This window comes from Phascolarctos cinereus, unplaced genomic scaffold, assembly GCF_003287225.1.
Source record: "Phascolarctos cinereus isolate Bilbo 61053 unplaced genomic scaffold, phaCin_HiC Scaffold_5;HRSCAF=322, whole genome shotgun sequence".
NCBI lineage: Eukaryota > Metazoa > Chordata > Mammalia > Diprotodontia > Phascolarctidae > Phascolarctos > Phascolarctos cinereus.
The window spans coordinates 444,637,978-444,656,611 of NW_027555958.1; the positions used below are offsets into that span (position 1 = coordinate 444,637,978).

General features: G+C 40.4%; 1 protein-coding gene across 1 annotated transcript in view; it reads right to left on the reverse strand.

Moving 5' to 3' along the window:
- EVI5 (ecotropic viral integration site 5) overlaps window positions 1–18,634 on the reverse strand; it is a 229,952-nt gene that overhangs the window by 118,052 nt on the left and 93,266 nt on the right. The window contains 1 exon segment of the mRNA XM_020975429.2: window positions 4,405–4,594. Coding sequence (XP_020831088.1) covers window positions 4,405–4,594 — 190 coding nt within the window.

An 18,634-nucleotide genomic window follows, 5' to 3' on the forward strand; every position in this document is an offset into this window, starting at 1 on the left:
TTCAGTTCAAAGAAGACAGCCACCGAACCATGAAGAAATGGTTCACGTGAGAATCAACCATTTAAGAGGCATCACCCAAGGACAGCAGGCTTTCACACCGCGCTAATACTTGGAAACTTAGCATCACTTCTCCTCTCAGGTCTCTTTCCTTCTCCATCTGATTCTTACCCCTTTCCCCCTCTGCTTCTACCACACCCTGCCTTTCTCCCCCTAGCCTACCCTCCACTTATCCACCTTACTGGCATAACACTGAGTGGATTTTTAAGGACTAACCAGGGCCTCTAACATCAGAGTAAATGTCCAAAAGTCTCAGGGCCTCGGACACTAGAGCCTGCCACACAGGTCTGAAATAAATGATCCCCTTTCACAGCTAGATGATACAGCAGGTAAAAGTCAGGAAGCCCTGAGCTCAAATTTGGCCTTATATACTTGCCAGTGGTGTCACCCTGAGCACGTCACTTAACTCTCTCAGCCTTAGTTTCCTCTTGTGTAAAATGGGGATAATAACCTACCTCACCAGGTTGTTGTAGAGATAGAGTAAGATAATGTGTTTGTATGTCTCACACACACAGAGTAATGTAATTATGTAATGTTATTAATGTTTACCACATGTAATTAAGATTACCCCCATGTGTGATTTCACCTGGTTCCTGGGGTGACAGATTGCCTAATTTTGTAATGTTTGCACAGCAAAAAACCACAACACTGCCCTCCCATCATCACAGACCCTTGACAGTAAAGGGCTCAACAAATGAATGCACTGTCTACTCCACTCTGTTCAGCAACTCAGAGTCACTATTTCCTGGGGTGAAAATTTTCTCCTCCTGCTTCTTACCCTGTATACTTGTCCCATTCTATACAAAATCCTTCATCTGCCCTCTGGAACCCCTGCTAATTTGTCAAACTTCACTTCATCTTAAGTTTTTTTCCACTTTATTTTCCTTATTTTTATGTTAATGGAAATCCAGCATTTTAAAATCATCATCATCTAAGGGCCTCATTTCTAAAATATACAGAAAATTAAGTCAAATTTATAAGAATACAAGTCATTCCCCAAATGACAAATGGTCAAAGCATATGAACAGGCAGTTCTCAGATGAAGAAATTAAAGCCATCTACAGTCACATGAAAAAATGCTCCAAATCACTATTGATTAGAGAAATGCAAAACAACTCTGAGGTATCACATCACATCTATCAGACTGGCCAACATGACAAAACAGGAAAATGATAAATGCTGGAGAAGATGTGGGAAAAATGGAACATTAATGCATTGTTGGTGGAGTTGTGAAATGATTCAACCACTTGGAGAGCAATTTGGAACTATGCCCAAAAGGCTATAAAAATATGCATTCCCTTTGACCCAGCAATAGCATTTCTAGGGCTGTATCCCAAAGAGATCATACAAATGGGAAAAGGACCCCCATGTACAAAAATATTTATAGCAGCTCTTTCTGTGGTGGCAAAGAACTAGAAATTGAGAGGATGCCCATCAACTGTGGAATGACTGAACAAGTTGTGGTATATAAATGTAATGGAATACTATTGTGCTATAAGAAATGATGAACATGCTGACTTCAGAAAAACCTGGAAAGACTTGTATGGTTTGATGCTGAGAGAAGAGAGCAGAACCAGGAGAACGTTGTACACATTAACAGCCACACTGTGTGATGACTAATATTGATAGACTTAACTCTTCTCAGCAATACAAGGATCTAAGACATCTCCAAAGGTCTCATGACGGAAAATGCTATCCACATCCAAAGAAAGAACTATGGAATTTGAATGCAGATCCAAGCATACTATTCGCTATTTTGTTTTTCTTCTGTTGAGTTTTGTTTCCTCTTTCTGGTGGTTCCTCCTATTGGTTCTAATTCTTCCTTACAACATCACTAATATGAAAATATGTTTAATAGGAATGTATATGTGTAGCCTATATCAGACTGCACGCTGTCTTGGGGAGGGAGGTAGAGAAAAATTTTAAATTTAAAAGCTTATGGAAGTAATTATTGATAAACCAAAATAAATTAATAAAAAAAGAAAAAAACAAAATCAAATCAAATCAAGTCATCATCATCATCATAACTGTTATTTATCAGCATCATTATAGTTAACATTTATATAACACCCACTATGTGCCAGGTAGTATATTAAGTGCTTCACATTTATTATCTCATTTCATCCTCATAAAAAACCTGGGAGGAAAGTGTTGTTATAATTCCCTTTTCACACATCAGAAAACTGAGGCAACAAAAGGTCAACCCAGCTAGTAAGTGTTTGCGGTTGGATTTAAATTCAGGTCTTCCTGAATCCAGGTCTAGCACTCTATCCTCAGTGCCACCTAGCTGCTAACCTAATTTTGAAGAAAACTGTCCCCATGGTCACCTTCTCCAATACTCCTGGATCTAATTTCCTAAGACACAGTGGGCCAGAAGGAGAAAGAGATAGCCTACTCCTAGTTTTCTATGGCCTCTTCTATATTATGTTACCACCACACAGAAATCTTTCCCCCTAGGAGTTGTATTCCATGGATCTCTACCATACTTGTTTCTGTGATCTCTCTCTCCTTTCCAAGCACAAGTCCCTCTATCTTTCTCTGCTCTCCCAGTCCATAACCTGACCTGGCCTCATATTCCTGCTTAAACCTCAGCCAAATTCAGCCCTATAAAGATTCCCTGACAATCCCTAACCCTAGACCACATGTGATTCACCATCAACATTCTGGGATGTTCACCCTCCTAAAAACCTCCTTTTCTTTAGTTTCAACTGGGCTATATGGAAATCCTTTCCTGATTGACTAGAGAGCATACTCACTTTATCAGCTGTTTCAAACCTCTCCTCTATATCCAGTCCCAATTAACTCCCCTGCTATCCCTACCCCAACAGGTGTCCTAGCCTCATACTACAAAAACACCAAGGCCATCTCCTGCCTCTATTCAACTTCTATCCATCTACTACTATTGTCTACACCTACATCTTCATTTACCCTTTCCTCCTTTACTATTTTTTAACAGGCAACAGAAAAGACACCAGTAACCAGCAACCCATATGCCTACTTTCTAATATCTACATATACATAGCAGAGTATCCTTGAGAACAACACGAGAAGGAAAAAAGGCAAGTGTTCTCAGATAACTTTCTATAGCAGATCTCATCTTTATGATATCCACAAATCAAGAGTTACTAGATACAAAGAGAAAACATATCTGCTGAAAAAAATTAATACTTAAACCTACACATCTACAGAAAACTTCATGTATTACTATGTAATCATCAAATGGACTATGTTTTCATCTACGCATGAAGCTTCCTCTTCAAAGTAATAATTTTTAAAAGGGTCAGCACTGAGCTCCTTCCGCAGTCCCCCAAACAGGAGATATAATCTCAGAAGTTGTCTTCATGTTGTTTCCCCCACTAGACTGTAAGCTCTCTGAGAACAAGGACTGTCTTCTCCCTTTCTTTGAATCTCCAGTTCTTAGCACAATGCCTGACACACAGTAGGTGCTTAATGTTTGTTGACTGAGAATGGACAAGATAAATTTTTAAGGTTTTCTCCTATAACCACACTTCTATAGCTGATCAGTTAATTAATTACATTTGATACCACTCCCCAAACAGAACTCAAGAAAAAAATCACACCTTCAAATTATGATTAAATTTGGCAAAGTAAACTAGTCTAAATCATTTTGTATCATACAAACAGCATGTGAATCCCACTTCTACCACTTACTAATTGTGTGACCATGGGCAAGTCCCAATCTCCCTCAGCCTCTGTTTCCTCAATTGTAAAATCAGGTTGAACTAGATGACTCTTAAGATCCATTCCAGCTCTTAATCTACATATGATGGTATCTTTCATGCCAAATGCTCAAATACTCTCCACTGCCTCAAGTATAAAAAGCCAACAAGCTCAGCCTGACATCTGAAGCCCTCCACAATCTGGCTCCAGCTCATCTGTCCACACTTAGTCCATCTGCTCCCTATCATACTCATTACAGTCAAACTGGTCGACTAGCTGTTTCCAAAATTAACCCTCCTCCCACCCCAAACTTCTGTCTATGGATGAGTGGGCCTGCTGTGAGCTTGCTCCTTACATTTCTCCCGAAGGCTCTCTTGCTTCCTTCAGAGTTCAGTTCAGGGGCAGCCTTGCTTGGAGGCCTTTCATGATTCCCTAATTGTTAGACTTTGTATGTTCCTACGGTGCCTTGCCTGGGTACCTGCTGCATTTTCCCAATAAAGCACAAGCTCCCTCAGAACGGGGACAGATTTGTTTTGGAATCTCTACCACTGGTTACAGGACCTCATAGGCACTTGGTTGTTGAATCAGGTCTGCAAATAAAACCAGTGCCCCCTTAATAAAACACCATCTATTAAGCTGCTGTAGCAGTGAGAGAGACATAAATACCTTAACTTGTTTCTCTTTCTTTTTGCGAACATCTTCCCACTCGTTAACAATTCTTCCCCAAAGAATCCAAGAATCTTCCTCAAGGTGGCTGAGATTGCTAGAAGCAGATGAACTTGATACAAGAGAGGAGCCGCTGTTTCTTCTTGACCCATTTACAGATCTTAAGGACTTACTGTCCGTCTCTAACAGTCTAAAACATAATAAAAAATTACTTTAAAATCTAATCATATATCAACAAGAATGAACACTAAGGATACTTGCCTTATCAAAGTTACTCAGTACCTAGTTATATACTATATCAAAAGCTGATTTTATAAAAAAAATTAACAGCACTGTGATTTTCATTATATGCTTATTAGCAGGGAGAAATAGCTTCAACACCTTGAAATCAACACAACAGGTAAAAATATTTCATTACTATCAATAATACCTCTTTCAAATGCTGTCATTTGGGGCAGCTAGGTGGCGCAGTGGATAGAGCACCGGCCCTGAAGTCAGGAGGACCTGAGTTCAAATCTGGCCTCAGACCAAACACTTGACACTTACTAGCAGTGTGACCCTGGGCAAGTCACTTAACCCCAACTGCCTAAAAACAAGAACAAAACAAAAGCAAAACAAAACAAATAAAATGCTGTCATTAAAAATCCAAACTAAAGAGAAGCTTTGCTGGGAAGGTTGACTGAGCACAAGACCCTTCCCCCTCTCCCTCCCAAGCTGTTAGAAGATGATCTTCTATTTACTTCTCCACCTACAGGTTGCGTCTTCCAGCGGAATGTAAACAGTGTTAGTTCCACTTCTGTCTTTGCATCCCTGAGGCCTAAGGCAGCTCTGAACATAGCAGATGCTTAATAAATGTTCATAAATTGAATTGAAAAAATGGTCAGTATCAGGCTCAGAATTTGGCAAAAGCATATAATGTCATATATGCCTAACAGGGTCTAGAAATTTAGGATAAACATAAACATCAATTAAGCACAACCTTCTCTCCGCAAAGTTTACAAGCTCTGTTTTTAGCTTTTGGCAGCAGGCACAGACACATACCGGTGAATTTTATACAGAAGAAAAAATCTTGGTTGCTGTGTATTTTGGATCTTTGCTGTTTCTCAAAGCATTTCGTTTCCACCACCATCCGTTTAGAACATGATGACATTTGTTCTTAATCTTTAACTCAATATGTCTACTACATACTTAGTTAGCATAGTTTATTTGTAAGCCTTCTGAAGGCAGAAACCATGGCACACACAGTAATGACTCACTTTATACAGACTCAGACTTACAATAAACTCAACCACCCAAATCACAGCTTCAAACATTATTACCAAAAAGGCTTTGTAAGCATCCAGAAAAAAGGTGTAACCAAATCCCAAAACCTGAAATCAAACTACTAAAATTTATTAATCACCTATTTATGGCCACTCTCCATAGTCCCGTGACTCATGCACTGCTTTCCCACAGCTTCTTGTTATCAGTGCAGTAGACAGAGGAATGCCTTAGTCAAAAGTCCTGAATTTAAATTCTGTATCTGACACATATTAGCTGTGTGACCATGGGCAAGTAGCAACCTTTCAGTATCCTAAGCCAGTGGTCTCCAAATTTAGTTAATCATGCACGCTTATCAGTAAAAAAATTTTGGGGGACATAACTCCAATGTGTATATTTGTTTACATATAAATTAAATATATATACTAATATGCTAATAATTAGGTATATTATAAAATTCAAAAAAAAGTAGACCTTTTTAAGGGATGTGCTAAAGCTAAACTAATATTTGAGCTTAGAGTCAACAGACACTGCTTGAGTTTAGAATGGTATAGTCAGACGATGGACTATTTATTGCTTTGGTAGAGACTTGAGACAGGAAGACCAATTAGAAGGCTACTGTCATGGTCTTCATGAGAGAAGTGAAGAGGGAAGAGAGGTATCTGAGCAAAAAGGCTCCCCCATATCTGCGCCAGCAAGCCCAGATGGCAATCAAGAAAGCAAATGAGAAACTCAAGTAACTGCTACGTGCAGAACTGTCCGAGGATTCAGACAGATGCTGCCAAGTCCTAGGAAGCTGGGCCCTTCAAGTGACCCAACACAGGGCACAGTGGTATTCAGAGTGAACAGTTTCTCTGAAAAAGCCTCAAGGGGGGAATTTAGAAGCCAGGGCCAACAGCAGCAGCAGCAGGAAACAACAGAGAACCAGAGCACTCACACTTAGGGTATGTTAGGCCCAATCACTTTGAGGCCGCTAAGCCCGAGATTCCAGAGGAGGCCTTGAAGATAGGGCCACTCTGAATCTCACAGATTCAGAGGGAAAAGTCAGCACAAGAACCTCACCCAAAAGTGTATCAAGGGGGCAGGGCCTGGCCCCAACACAAAGTTTTCGTTCAGGTACTAAAGCTGCAGAAAGGAAAAAAAATAAAAGAAAGCACCATCCAGCATGAAAATTTACTGCAAATTGACTCATAACAGCTGAGTAAACGCTCAAAGGAAAAAAAATGGATTTTAATTCTATATGAATTCCAAGGAGAAATGAAGAAGAAAATATTTTAGATGAATAAAACTCTTAAGAAAAGAATTAGGAAAATAAGTAGCTAAAAAGAGAAAGAGGTAAATTTTACCCATGAAATAGAATATCTATAAATTACAAACAACCAGACAGCAACAAATGATCTCAGCAGAAAGCAAGAAGTAACAAAATGAAATAAAAAGAACAGAAAAAAATAGAAGAAAATATAAGATATCTGATGTCAAAAACAACCAACTTGGAAAACAGATCAAGAAGAAAATTTTAAATTAATCATTAGATTCCCTAAAACCTTGCTTTAAAAGAAAGCTAGACATTATATTTCAAGAACTAAAAAATGAAAACTGCCCAGAAGTGTTAGAACCAGAGGGCAACATGAAGATAGAAATAATCCACCAATCACCTCCTAAGAGGAAGTCCAAAAGGAAGAGGCAGATGAATGTTATACCCAAATCCAGAGGTTCCACATCAAAGAATAAATATTGCACAAGCATCCAGAAAGTCCTTGATGTACAGTCAGAAACTACACTTAGGATCAAACAGGACTTGGAAGCATCCACTACAAACCATAAAAGATCTTGGAATACAATATTCTCAAAGACAACAAAATTTAGGCTTACAAGGAAGAATAACTTCCCCTAGAAAGCTGAGCATATTAATGCTAAAAGGGAAAAAAAAATGGATCTTTACTGCTACAGAGGACTTTAAAGCATTTCTGATGAAGACCAGAGCTGAGGAGGAACTTTGAAATAAAAACACAGGAGTAAAGAGAATCCTACAAAGGTAAATTTATTTGAGCAACTGGAAGACATTATATGAAAGTATAATGCTAACATTTTAATGAAGGGAGAAAAAACAAATTTTCCATGAGAACCATAATGTTTTCTTCTTTTTTTGGGAGGTGGCAATTGGGGTTAAGTGACTTGCCCAGGGTCCCACGGCTAGTGTCAAGTGTTTGGTCTGATGCCAGATTTGAACTCAGGTCCTCCTGACCTCAGGGCCAGCGCTCTATCCACTGCGCCACTAGCTGCCCCCATAATGTTTTCAAAGCACACTAAAGAAATTAATTTTAAAGAAACAGATCCTGGCAGTAAAGTCTGGAAGACCTCAGTTCAAATCCAGCCTCAGACACTCACTAGCAGTATGACCCTGGCAAATCTCCAAACATTTGTCTGCCTCAATTTCCTCATCTGTAAAATGGGAATAACAACAGCATTTACCTAACAGTATCGTTTTGAGGGTCAAATGAGATATTTATAAAGCACTTTGCAAACCTTAGAGAGTTATATAAATGCTTAAGATTTATTGTTGTTAGTAATACAGAAGACTGAGAAAAGGTGCTTGACTATGGTTATTTATAATACAAGGCTTTCTCCCCCCTTTCTTTCAGTTCTTAATTGATAGACAACAGTTAGAAAGAGGGAAGATTGTTACTAATGGTGATCATTCCTCTCAAAAAAGTGCCATTTTAATAATTTTTTTTAAAATGTGCATACAAAAACAGAAGGAAATTCAGAACGGTACACAGCGAAGGAGGATAGCTTTGAAAGTAATGTGTAGGCGGGCAGCTAGGTGGCACAGTGGATACAGCACTGGATTCAGGAGGACCCAAGTTCAAATCCGGTCTCAGACCTTAACACTTACTAGCTGTGTGACCCTGGACAAGTCACTTAACCCCCATTGCCTAGCCAAAAAGAAAAAAAGAAAAAAAAAAGAAAGTAACGTGTAGAATTTATTATATAATTTTTTTAAAAAAAGCAAATGGTATAAAATGGTGGTTCATGGATTTACATGGAATCTTTCTGTATTTTCTCACTTTTTGGGGGGGGTCCAAGTTTGGTCATTATAATGTAATAGAGGTAGTAAATAAAAGGATGGGATGCTGGTAACTGGAAGAGAGCCAATGGGAACAGAACTACCCTAAAAAAAAAGACTAAGATAAAGTAACTGAAAGAATATTATCCTGTATTTACAACAGAAGATGGAAGAAATCATAACTTGTAAAAAAAAAAAGAGAGAGGAAAATATAAACCTAACTCTTATAATATTAAATGTGAACAGATGGAACTCAATAAAACAAAAGAGCAACCAGATAAAATAAAACTCTACAATATACTGCTTACAAGAAATACATTTAAAACACAAAGACATACAAAAAATAAAACTATGGGGATAGAAAAAAAATTTACTATGTATCAAGTGAAACCAAAAAAGTAGGGGTTGCAATCAGGCTATCTGGCAAAGCAAAAACAAACACTCAAAACATAAAAAGGGGCTGTGCTGGAAGGAACCACAGGCAAAAAAAAATACTAATGTTTTTAAAGTATATGTTCCAAATGTCTTAGCATCCAAATTCATTAAGGAATCACCTGAACTACAAGAAGACAAAAAAAATTATACAACAGTGGCAGGAGAACTCAATAACCCTCTCTCAGTTTTGGATAAATCTAACAAAGATAAACAAAAGGTAAAACATGGAACTGAATAAATTGCTGGAGAGACTAGAGTTAAAAGATTTATGGCATCTTCTAAATAGGGCAGCAAAAGAATATACCTATTTTTGAGCACCACATGGAATTTTTACAAAAAAACTTTCCATGTATTAGGGTAAAGAAATACTGCAAACAAACATAAAATGGGAGAAATATTTAATACAACCTTTATAAACCATAACACGATAAAAACAGTAATTGGCTCAGTGACCCCAAACAAAAGATACAGACCCGGAGACTTAACAATGAAATCCTAAAAAAATGAGTGGGTCAAAGAACAAATCATAGAAACAATTAGTAACTATGTAAAAGAAAATAATAACAAAGAAACAACATATCAAAATTTATGGAATATAGTTAAAGTAGTCCTGAAAAAAAATAATTTCTTACAAACACACAATAACAAAATAAAAAAAAGATTAATGAATTTAAAATGTATTTTAAAAAATTAGAAAGCCAAAAAATACTTAAACCTAAAGAAGCCACAAAAGAAGAGATATCAGAAATTAGAGGAAAATAAATTGGAAATTAAAAAAAATAGAATGATAAATAAAACCAAAAGCTGGCTCTTTGAGAAGACTAATAAAATGGATAAATCCTTAGCTAATCTGATTAAGAGAGCAGAAAATCAAATCAATAAAAGAGAGAATGAGCAAGGTGAGGTCACAGCAGAAGAAATAAAAATAATCAGAACACATTAAGCATAGTTATATACTAACAAAACAGAGGACAAAAGAAATAGAGGGATATCTTAAAAAATATAAAACATCTAAACTATCAGAAGTCTAGATAGAGATCTTACATAATCTCAGAAAAGGAAACAGATTCAATTATAAAAGAACTACCAAAGAAAAAAATCTTGGTCTAGTTGGAGTCACAGGAAATTCCTATCAAACTTGTAAAGAACAATTAATACATATAATTGACAAGTATTCTCAAAAACTGAGAAAGAACCCTACCAGAATCCTTTTATGAGAGAAATAGAATCCTAATTCCCAAACCGGGAAAAGATAAAACACAGAAAACTACAGGCCTATATTATTAATGAATATGACTCAAAATTTTTAAACAAAAACCTGTCAAAGAGTCTACAGTAATTTATGTACAAAATCATTCATTACTCTCCAATGGAATTTACACCAGGGATGCAATTAGGGTTTAACATTGGGAAAACAATCAACATAATTAATCATATTAAAAACCAAGACATCAAAAACCACATGATTCACTCAACAGATGGAGAAAAAGCCTCTGACAAGCATAATACTTTTTAACATTAAAAACCCTACAAAGTACAGGAATAGAAAAGACCTTTTTTAATACCATAAAAGCTAAAAGCATCTACCTAAAATCAAAATCAAGCATCATATACAATGGGTATACACTAGAATTTTTTCTAATTAAAAAAAGGAGTGAAGCAAGGATGCCCACTCTTCTCACCATTGAGTGGGACTGAGACCACCTACCCAAACAAAAATTCAGAGGTTTCTCTAGGTAGAAACAGAAGTTTCATTTAGCAACTCTCACACGAGAACTGGGCATCCCCTACCCAGGGCAGACTGGTGTAGGGAGGCAGGACACAAGCAGCAAGCAAGCAGTTATACACCCCCAGACAAAATAATTCTAAGAAAACCCCACCCTCCCACCTTTTAATCTGAATCTCTTTATCCCCATTGGTTGAGGTAAGAGACCTTACATGCTACCCAGAAACTAAGAGATACATTTTACCCAAAACAAGCTTGGAAGCTAGAAGATTGCCTTACTTGGCAAAGATAAGGCTGAGGTGGTGGTTACAAGGGGGGGGGGGCGCACGCCAGGGGGGTGAAGCTAGATGGCGCAAAGGATAGAGCACTGGCCCTGGATTCAGGAGGACCTGAGTTCAAATTCGGCCTCACATACATAACACTTACTAGCTGTGTGACCCCGGGCAAGTCACTTAACCCCATTGCCTAGCAAAAAAAAAAAAAAAAAGGAGGGGGTGGACAACAGGTGTAAGACCCCATCACATAATTTACAGGAAAATGAAACCTAGGCCCGGCTAATGCTAAAGCCTTAACTAAATTTTGGGGCATAGCTTCCATTTCATATGAGAAACTTTCAGTTGTCCCATACAGTGCCCCCTCTCATTTCATAGTTGAAAGTTTCTCACACCAGAACTGGTAAGTTTCTTCAGCCTCCCTATTTGCCACTTCATCAAGATCTGGTCCTTCTTCTCCCTGACTGACTGCCATCCATCCTTGATTCCCCAATATCATTAGTGTTATGGACTCACTCACAGGCTCTTTTAATGTAATCATTCTAGAGAGGGTCCTTTTGTACAGTGGTAGTAATTAAATGCATCATGCAAGGGACACACACTGGGAGTATGACGACTCCACTTACTGCTATTAACAAGAACCATGATACCTGCTTCCACCAAGTTCCCCCAAACCAGTACCACCAGGGAGTATTAAATGAAGAGGACCAAGTCTGCACTGGAACATGGGCCATCTTCCTAACTTCCTTATTAATATCTCTAATGGTTTGTCCCACATCGTCTATTTTCATACAAGTAGTGGACAGGTTCAGTTTTCCGCAGACACCTCCTTCCTCAGCTAAGAGATAATCCAAGACTAACCTGTGTTGTAAGATAGCTTCCCTGCTTTGGTCCATAAAAACAGATGTCAGTAGTCACAGCAGTTTGATTAGTAATGATTTCTACCACCACTTGGAGTCTAATTATCCTGTTAAGCATATATATCAGGGTCTAGTATCCCCAGCTCCCATCTTGTGCCCAAGTAGCAGGTCTATATTCCTTTATGATCCTTTCAGGGGGCCAAGTATCTCCCCACCCATTTGCATTCCCCATGTTAGTGATAGAGGTATCAATGGCTTTCTAAATCATCATATCCTTGTACCCCCAGATGTTTGCCTCCTTGTTCCAGGAGGAAAAAGAATTTAGGCCTAATTAGCCCTATGTAACAAGTGCCAGCCCAGTTAACTGGGAGGTGGGTGTATGCGGTGGATCCGCAGATCCAATAATGTCCTTTAAGGGCGGGTACTTTCCAGGTAGACACAACTGGATAGTACTGCAGATCTTCCCCCTCCCAGAGGCCCTCCCCAGCGAGTGTCCTCATATCGACATTTCCAGAGTTTTTGTTCTTCTTTCCATTTACATGCTTTTATATAACCCCAGGTCTGGTTCTGGAAACACCCTGCCCAAGTCGCATTTTCCCATCTCCAGTTATAATAAGCGAGCTGAGTTCTCCCCTTGAGGTTCATCTACTTGCACTCGAGCATCCTCTGGGCTTCCCCTATGTGTTTTGGTGGGGACTTACAGCTGCAGGGGGGAATCCCTCCCATTCAGTACATACATACGCTCCATATAGTAGTTGCTCCTTGTAAGCTTACCCATGTTTAAATTCTTACACGGTTGCCAAGGCCCATCATCACATTTAACATGAGTGACATTCCACCTACCTACAAATGGGGGGCAATCAAAGTTTACAAAACTAATCCGATAAGTGTAGGTGTAGTCACAAGTACTATTACCCAGTTGTTTCCCTTCCCCAGCCTGTCTCAGACAATACCTCCCACGTACCTCTGCAGTCAGAGGCCACTCACGTTCCTCCTGATCCAGCCAGAAACCAGTGCCATTATGTACTTCTGACTTATTGCTCAAAATCCAGGCTGGGGGAGACTTCTGCTTCCAGAAGCCAAGATGGCGGAGTAAAAAGGTAGTCGCCCTCATTCTCCCCTATCAACCTCTGAAAACCCAGAAAATATCACCTCAGAAAAAAACCCTGGAACACTTGAACTAGAAGAAAGACAGGAGCAGCAGTGCAGCAGTGCAGCAGCCCAGCAAATGGGTCTCCCAGTCCCTCAGTAAAAATAAGGGAAGCAGCACTACAAAAGGCCCCAGGCAGATAAGCACCCTACAGCATTCATCTGAAAAGAGCTGAAGAAAGCAACCTAAAGTCTTCCTAAAGCCCCAGTCTTGCTGATTCCAACCCAGCACCAGGTAAGCTGTCAGAACCTCCAACTGTCAATCAGGAAGAGATCCTGAAGCCCTGGTGGTAGAGCAGGCAAACACCAACACCTGGATCTCGAAGTGCCTCAGTGAGGGTGGGGGGAACTGGTGGAAACCAGCTCAGAAAACTACCAGATGCCTCGGCACTCTACCAAACAAATCTCCCCGTGCATTAGCAGGAAACGAGGGAGACAGCACTGCAAGGGCCCCAGGCAGATAAACACCCTGCAGCACCCATCTAAAAGGAGCTGAAGAAAGCTAAAGGAAAGGAAAAGCAGGCAACCTAGAATTGCCTGAAAGTTCCAGCCTTGCTAATTCCAGCCCAACACAAGGTAAGCTTCCAGAACCCTACAGCCTCCAATTGCCAACAGAAGAGGCCCCAGCACACAAAGCCAGTGACCAAGACCCAGGCTCCCAACACAAGAAGCTTGGGTCAGTGCCCTCCGTGCCCCAGCAGGAGAGCTCAATCTCTTTAAAGGCCAGGGAATAAAGAAACCATGAGTAAAAAGAAATGTACCACAGATTCATATTATGAGAAGAGTGAAGATCAAGACAGAAATTCTGAAGAGGACAACATTGTCAACAAACCCACATCTGCAACATCAAAAGGGAATATGAACTGGTCTGAAGCCCAAAAAGCATTCTTAGAAGAGCTCAAGAAGGATTTTAAAAGTCTAATGAGAGAGGTAGAAGAGTTCTTAAAAAATACAATTGGCCAATTGGTAAAAAAGTACACTGAAGAAAACAAATCCCTTAAAAATATAATTGGCCAATTGAAGAAGGAAGTACAAAAACTAACAGAAGAAAACAATCTGTTAAAAACTAGAATTGGACAAATGGAAACTAACGACTCTATGAGAGAGTAAGAATCAGCCAAACAGAAATAAAAAAAAGAAAAAATGGATGAAAATGTAAAATACCTGGAAAATCGATCCAGGAGAGACAATTTAAAAATCATTGGACTACCTGAAAATCATGATGAAAAAAAGAGCCTGGACAGTATCTTTCAGGAAATCATAAAGGAAAACTGCCCAGAAGTCCTAGAACCAGAAGGTAAAATAACCATAGAAAGAATATACCGCTCACCACCTGAAAGAGATCCCAAATTGACAATGCCAAGGAATATGATGGCAAAATTCCAAAATTACCAGATGAAAGAGAAGGTGCTGCAAGCAGCCAGAAAGAAACAATTTAAAGATCATGGAACCACAGTCAGGATTATACAGGACCTTGCAGCTTCCACATTAAAAGACCGCAGGGCATGGAACATGATATTCCATAAGGCAAAGGAGTTTGGATTGCTGCCAAGGATCAACTACCCTGCAAAAATGAGCATGATTTTTCAAGGGAGAAGATAGATATTCAATGAAATAGGGGACTTCCAAACCTTCCTCATAAAAAGACCAGAGCTCAACAAAAAATTTGATCTTCAAGTCCAAGATTCAAGAAAGACATAAAAAGGTAAATGGGACAGAAAGATACAAAATGTTGTTAATAAGGGCGGACTGTTTACATCTCTACAAGGGAAGATGACACTTGCAACTCTTGAGAACTGTACAGTTATTACACCATGTTAAAGGAGTATACATAAAGGGGGTGGATATTAGTTGACTTTAATGATAGAAAAAAAATCTAATCAAGTGAGTTAAATGGATCCAAGTAAGTGGATTAGTCTGATCATAGAAAATGTATTGAGAAAGGAGGAGGCAGACAAGGGTAAATTACATGACAGGAAAAGACAGAAAATCCTATTATAGCAGAGGAAAGATGGGAGGGAGGTAAGCATTGTTTTGAACCTTGCTCTCATCAGATTTGGCTCAAGAAGGGAATAACATAATCAGTAGGCATGGAAATCTAACTTGTCCTATGGGCAGTAGGAGGGAAAAGGTGAAAGAAAAAGGAGGGTGGATGAAGAGAGAGAAGAAGCAGAGGGTGAAAAGGGGAAGAGGGGGGAGGGGGAACATAGAAGGAAGGAGAGACTGAAGGAGGCAGTGGTCAAAAGCAAAGTACTGGTGAGGGGGGGAAGGGAGAGAGGAGAAAGAAAAGCATAAATGGGGGGGGGAAAGGATGGAGAAAAAGACACAGATAGTAATCATAACTGTGAAAGTTGAATCGCTATCCAAGAGGGCTACAGTCTGAACAAGGCTTTGAAAGCTAGTGTCCTGGGGGAGCCAGGGGATTGGGGCTGGAGAGGAAGGGGAGGACAACTTCAGTAAGAATATAATCAAGGGAACCCCCATGGTTTCACACTCTGATTACACCACTGGAGGGGAGAGGGGAAATATTCTTTAGCAAAAAGTGTGGCTCACAAACAGATAAAAATGCCTAATATAAAAAGGAGTAACAGAATAAAAACTATAAGGATCACACAACCCAAGCACTTCCAACCCTTATTGTTCATGAGTTTGGCCTTCTAAGAGGCCCCCGCCAGAGATGCAGTCTCAGCTCTTCAGTCCACATCGAAGGGGGATCCACTGGTCCTTTTGCCCTCGTGTGACGAGTCCAACCTTTTTCCTTAGTCCGAATGGCCATATCTGAGGTCAGCAAGACTTCAAAGGGACCTTCCCGGGTGGCAGTAAGCTTTTCCTCCTTCCAAACTCTGATCAGGACCTCCAGGCTGGTACCTGTGGACTGTGAATCCCAATGGTGGGGTTTGAGCAATGAGTCCCCTCATCTGAAGAGTACTCAAATGTTTTGCCAAAGAAGATACATATTCTCTTAAGAATTTATCCTTTTGTTCAAACAGATGGTCCCAATTCTGTTTCTCTCCCCCAGGGTATGGGTGTCCATACAAAAGTTCATAAGGAAAGAGCCCTATGTCCCTGCGGGGTTTGGTTCGGATTCTGATAAAGACCAGGGGCAGACATTTAATCCAGGGTAATTGGGTTTCTAAGGCTAACCTTAGTTCATCCTCTCAATCTTACCAGATGAGGGAGGATGCCAGGGGGTGTGAAACTCCCAGGTAATGTCCAAGGCTTGGGCTAGAGACTGCAGAACCCTGGCTGTGAAATGGGTCCCCTGGTCTGAATTAATCTGTTCCACCACTCCATACCTTGGAATTATTTGCTCTAGTAAAACTTTACCAACCGCAAGAGCAGTGGCGCGTGGCAAAGGAAAGGCTTAGACCCAAGAGGTTAAGTGGTCCACTACGACCAGTAGGTATTTGAAGCATCCTATAGGGGGCAGCTCGGTGAAATCCACCTGGATGCTCTGAAAAGGTCTAATACCTGGGGGCCTTCCCCCACCAGAGTCTGGCACAACGCAGACTTGCTTGTCTTTCGACATACAAGGCACCCCTTCACCAACTGACGAGCCAGGATATAAAGACCGGGAGACACATACTAAGTCAGGACGGCACCACACATGTTCTGGACATCCCAATGACTACCCTGGTGTAAATGTTGGAGGACCTGCCTCATACCCACTCTGGTCAGTACCTCTCTTCCCTCTGGGAGGAGCCATCGCCCATCCTTTTCCTGGGCCCCCAAGGCCAGCACCTTCTGTTTTTCTTCTCGGTAAAGAAGGGAGACTCAGAGGAAAAGAGGGGATCAGAACTAATATGTGACTAAGCAACTCAGGATCTGTCATCCCTGCCGTTTTTGCTTCCTCATCTGCAAGGCAATTGCCCCCGGCCTCAAAGGACTGCCCAGATTGATGACCATCCACATGTATTACTGCTATGGCCTCAGGTAACATTAGATTCTCTAAGATCTGACTAATTAAAGTAGTATGTGCTAATTCCTTCCCTTTACTGTTAACCATTCCCCTCTCTTCCCAGATTTTTCCAAAGACATGAACTAGCCCCCAGGCATACATTGAATCAGTGTAGATGTTGCCTTCCTTTCCTTTTAATGACTGTAATGCCCGATTTAAGGCATATAGTTCACATATTTGGGTAGACCAATTTTTCGGCAAACTTCCTGTTTCAACCAAGGATTCTTGATCCCCATTAACGATAGCATATCCATTTCTTCTTTTCCCCTCTACTACTCTAGAGGAGCCATCAATGAACAAATTAATTCCTCTGTGAATCGGGGATTCTCATAAATCCTCCCAGACCCGAGTTTGAAGGTCAATAAAGTCAACACAATAATGTTCTAACTCAGATGCATCTCCGCCTTCTGAAGTCAGAAAAGAGGCAGGCTTTAAGTTGTTATCTTGTGATAGTATTAAATCCTCTTTCTCCAGTAACATAGCTTCATATCTGAGAATTCTGGAATCTGTGAGCTACCTCCCTGCCCTTTGATTCAGGATGGCTCTCCCCTGATGGGGAACACTCACTATCAAGCTTCCCCCAAAGGTCAGCTTCCTACTCTCCTGCACCAGTATAGCAGTAGCTGCTACCGCTTGAATACAGGTCAGCCACCCTCTAGCTACAGGGTCCAAGATTTTTGATAAGAAAGCCAGGGGTCTCTTTTGCCCTCCTCTCATTTGTGTCAAGACCCCCCAGTGCCACTCCTTTGTCTACATTTACAAATAAGTGAAAGGGTTTCTTCAATGAGGGGAGTGTCAAAACAGGGGGGGAGGGGAGGACATCCTTCAACTTCTTAAATCCCCCCTCTCCTTCAGGGCCCCATCTAATTTGCTCTGGTTCCTCTTCCAATAAGTATTGGTACATTGGTTTTGTGAGGGATGCATAAGAGTCAATCCAATTCCTACAGTATCCTACTAGCCCCCAGGAACTTTCTGAGTTCCCTCTTTGTTCTCGGGAGTGGAGTTCAAAGGATTCCTGCCACCCACTCTGGGTCTAGCTTCTTCTGCCCTTCACTGATTCAATGTCCCAGATATTTCACCTCCCGTTCCACAAATTGTAATTTGTGCTTGGAAATCCTCAAACCTTCTGATCCTAAACAGTTTATCAATTTGATTGAGACCTCACTAGCTTCTATTCTCTTTTTACCTGTCACCAGCTAATCATCTACATATTGTAATACTTGTGTCTCCAGGGGAGCTCTAAACCCCTCCAGGATTCTCTCAAGGACTTGTCCAAACAAATTTGGTGATTCTGTACACCCTTGGGGAAAGATGCACCACCTATATACAGGCAGGTGCCTTCGTTCCCATTCTACCACAGCGGCCCTTCCAATCATCCCTCTCTCCTCATGAGAGAATAGAACATTCATAATGGACATTAGTTCATTCCAAGTATAAATGTTTGGGCCCAGAAACTGATCTAATTGTTCTGAGAGGCCACTTGGGTCTTCCATCAAGATTTTC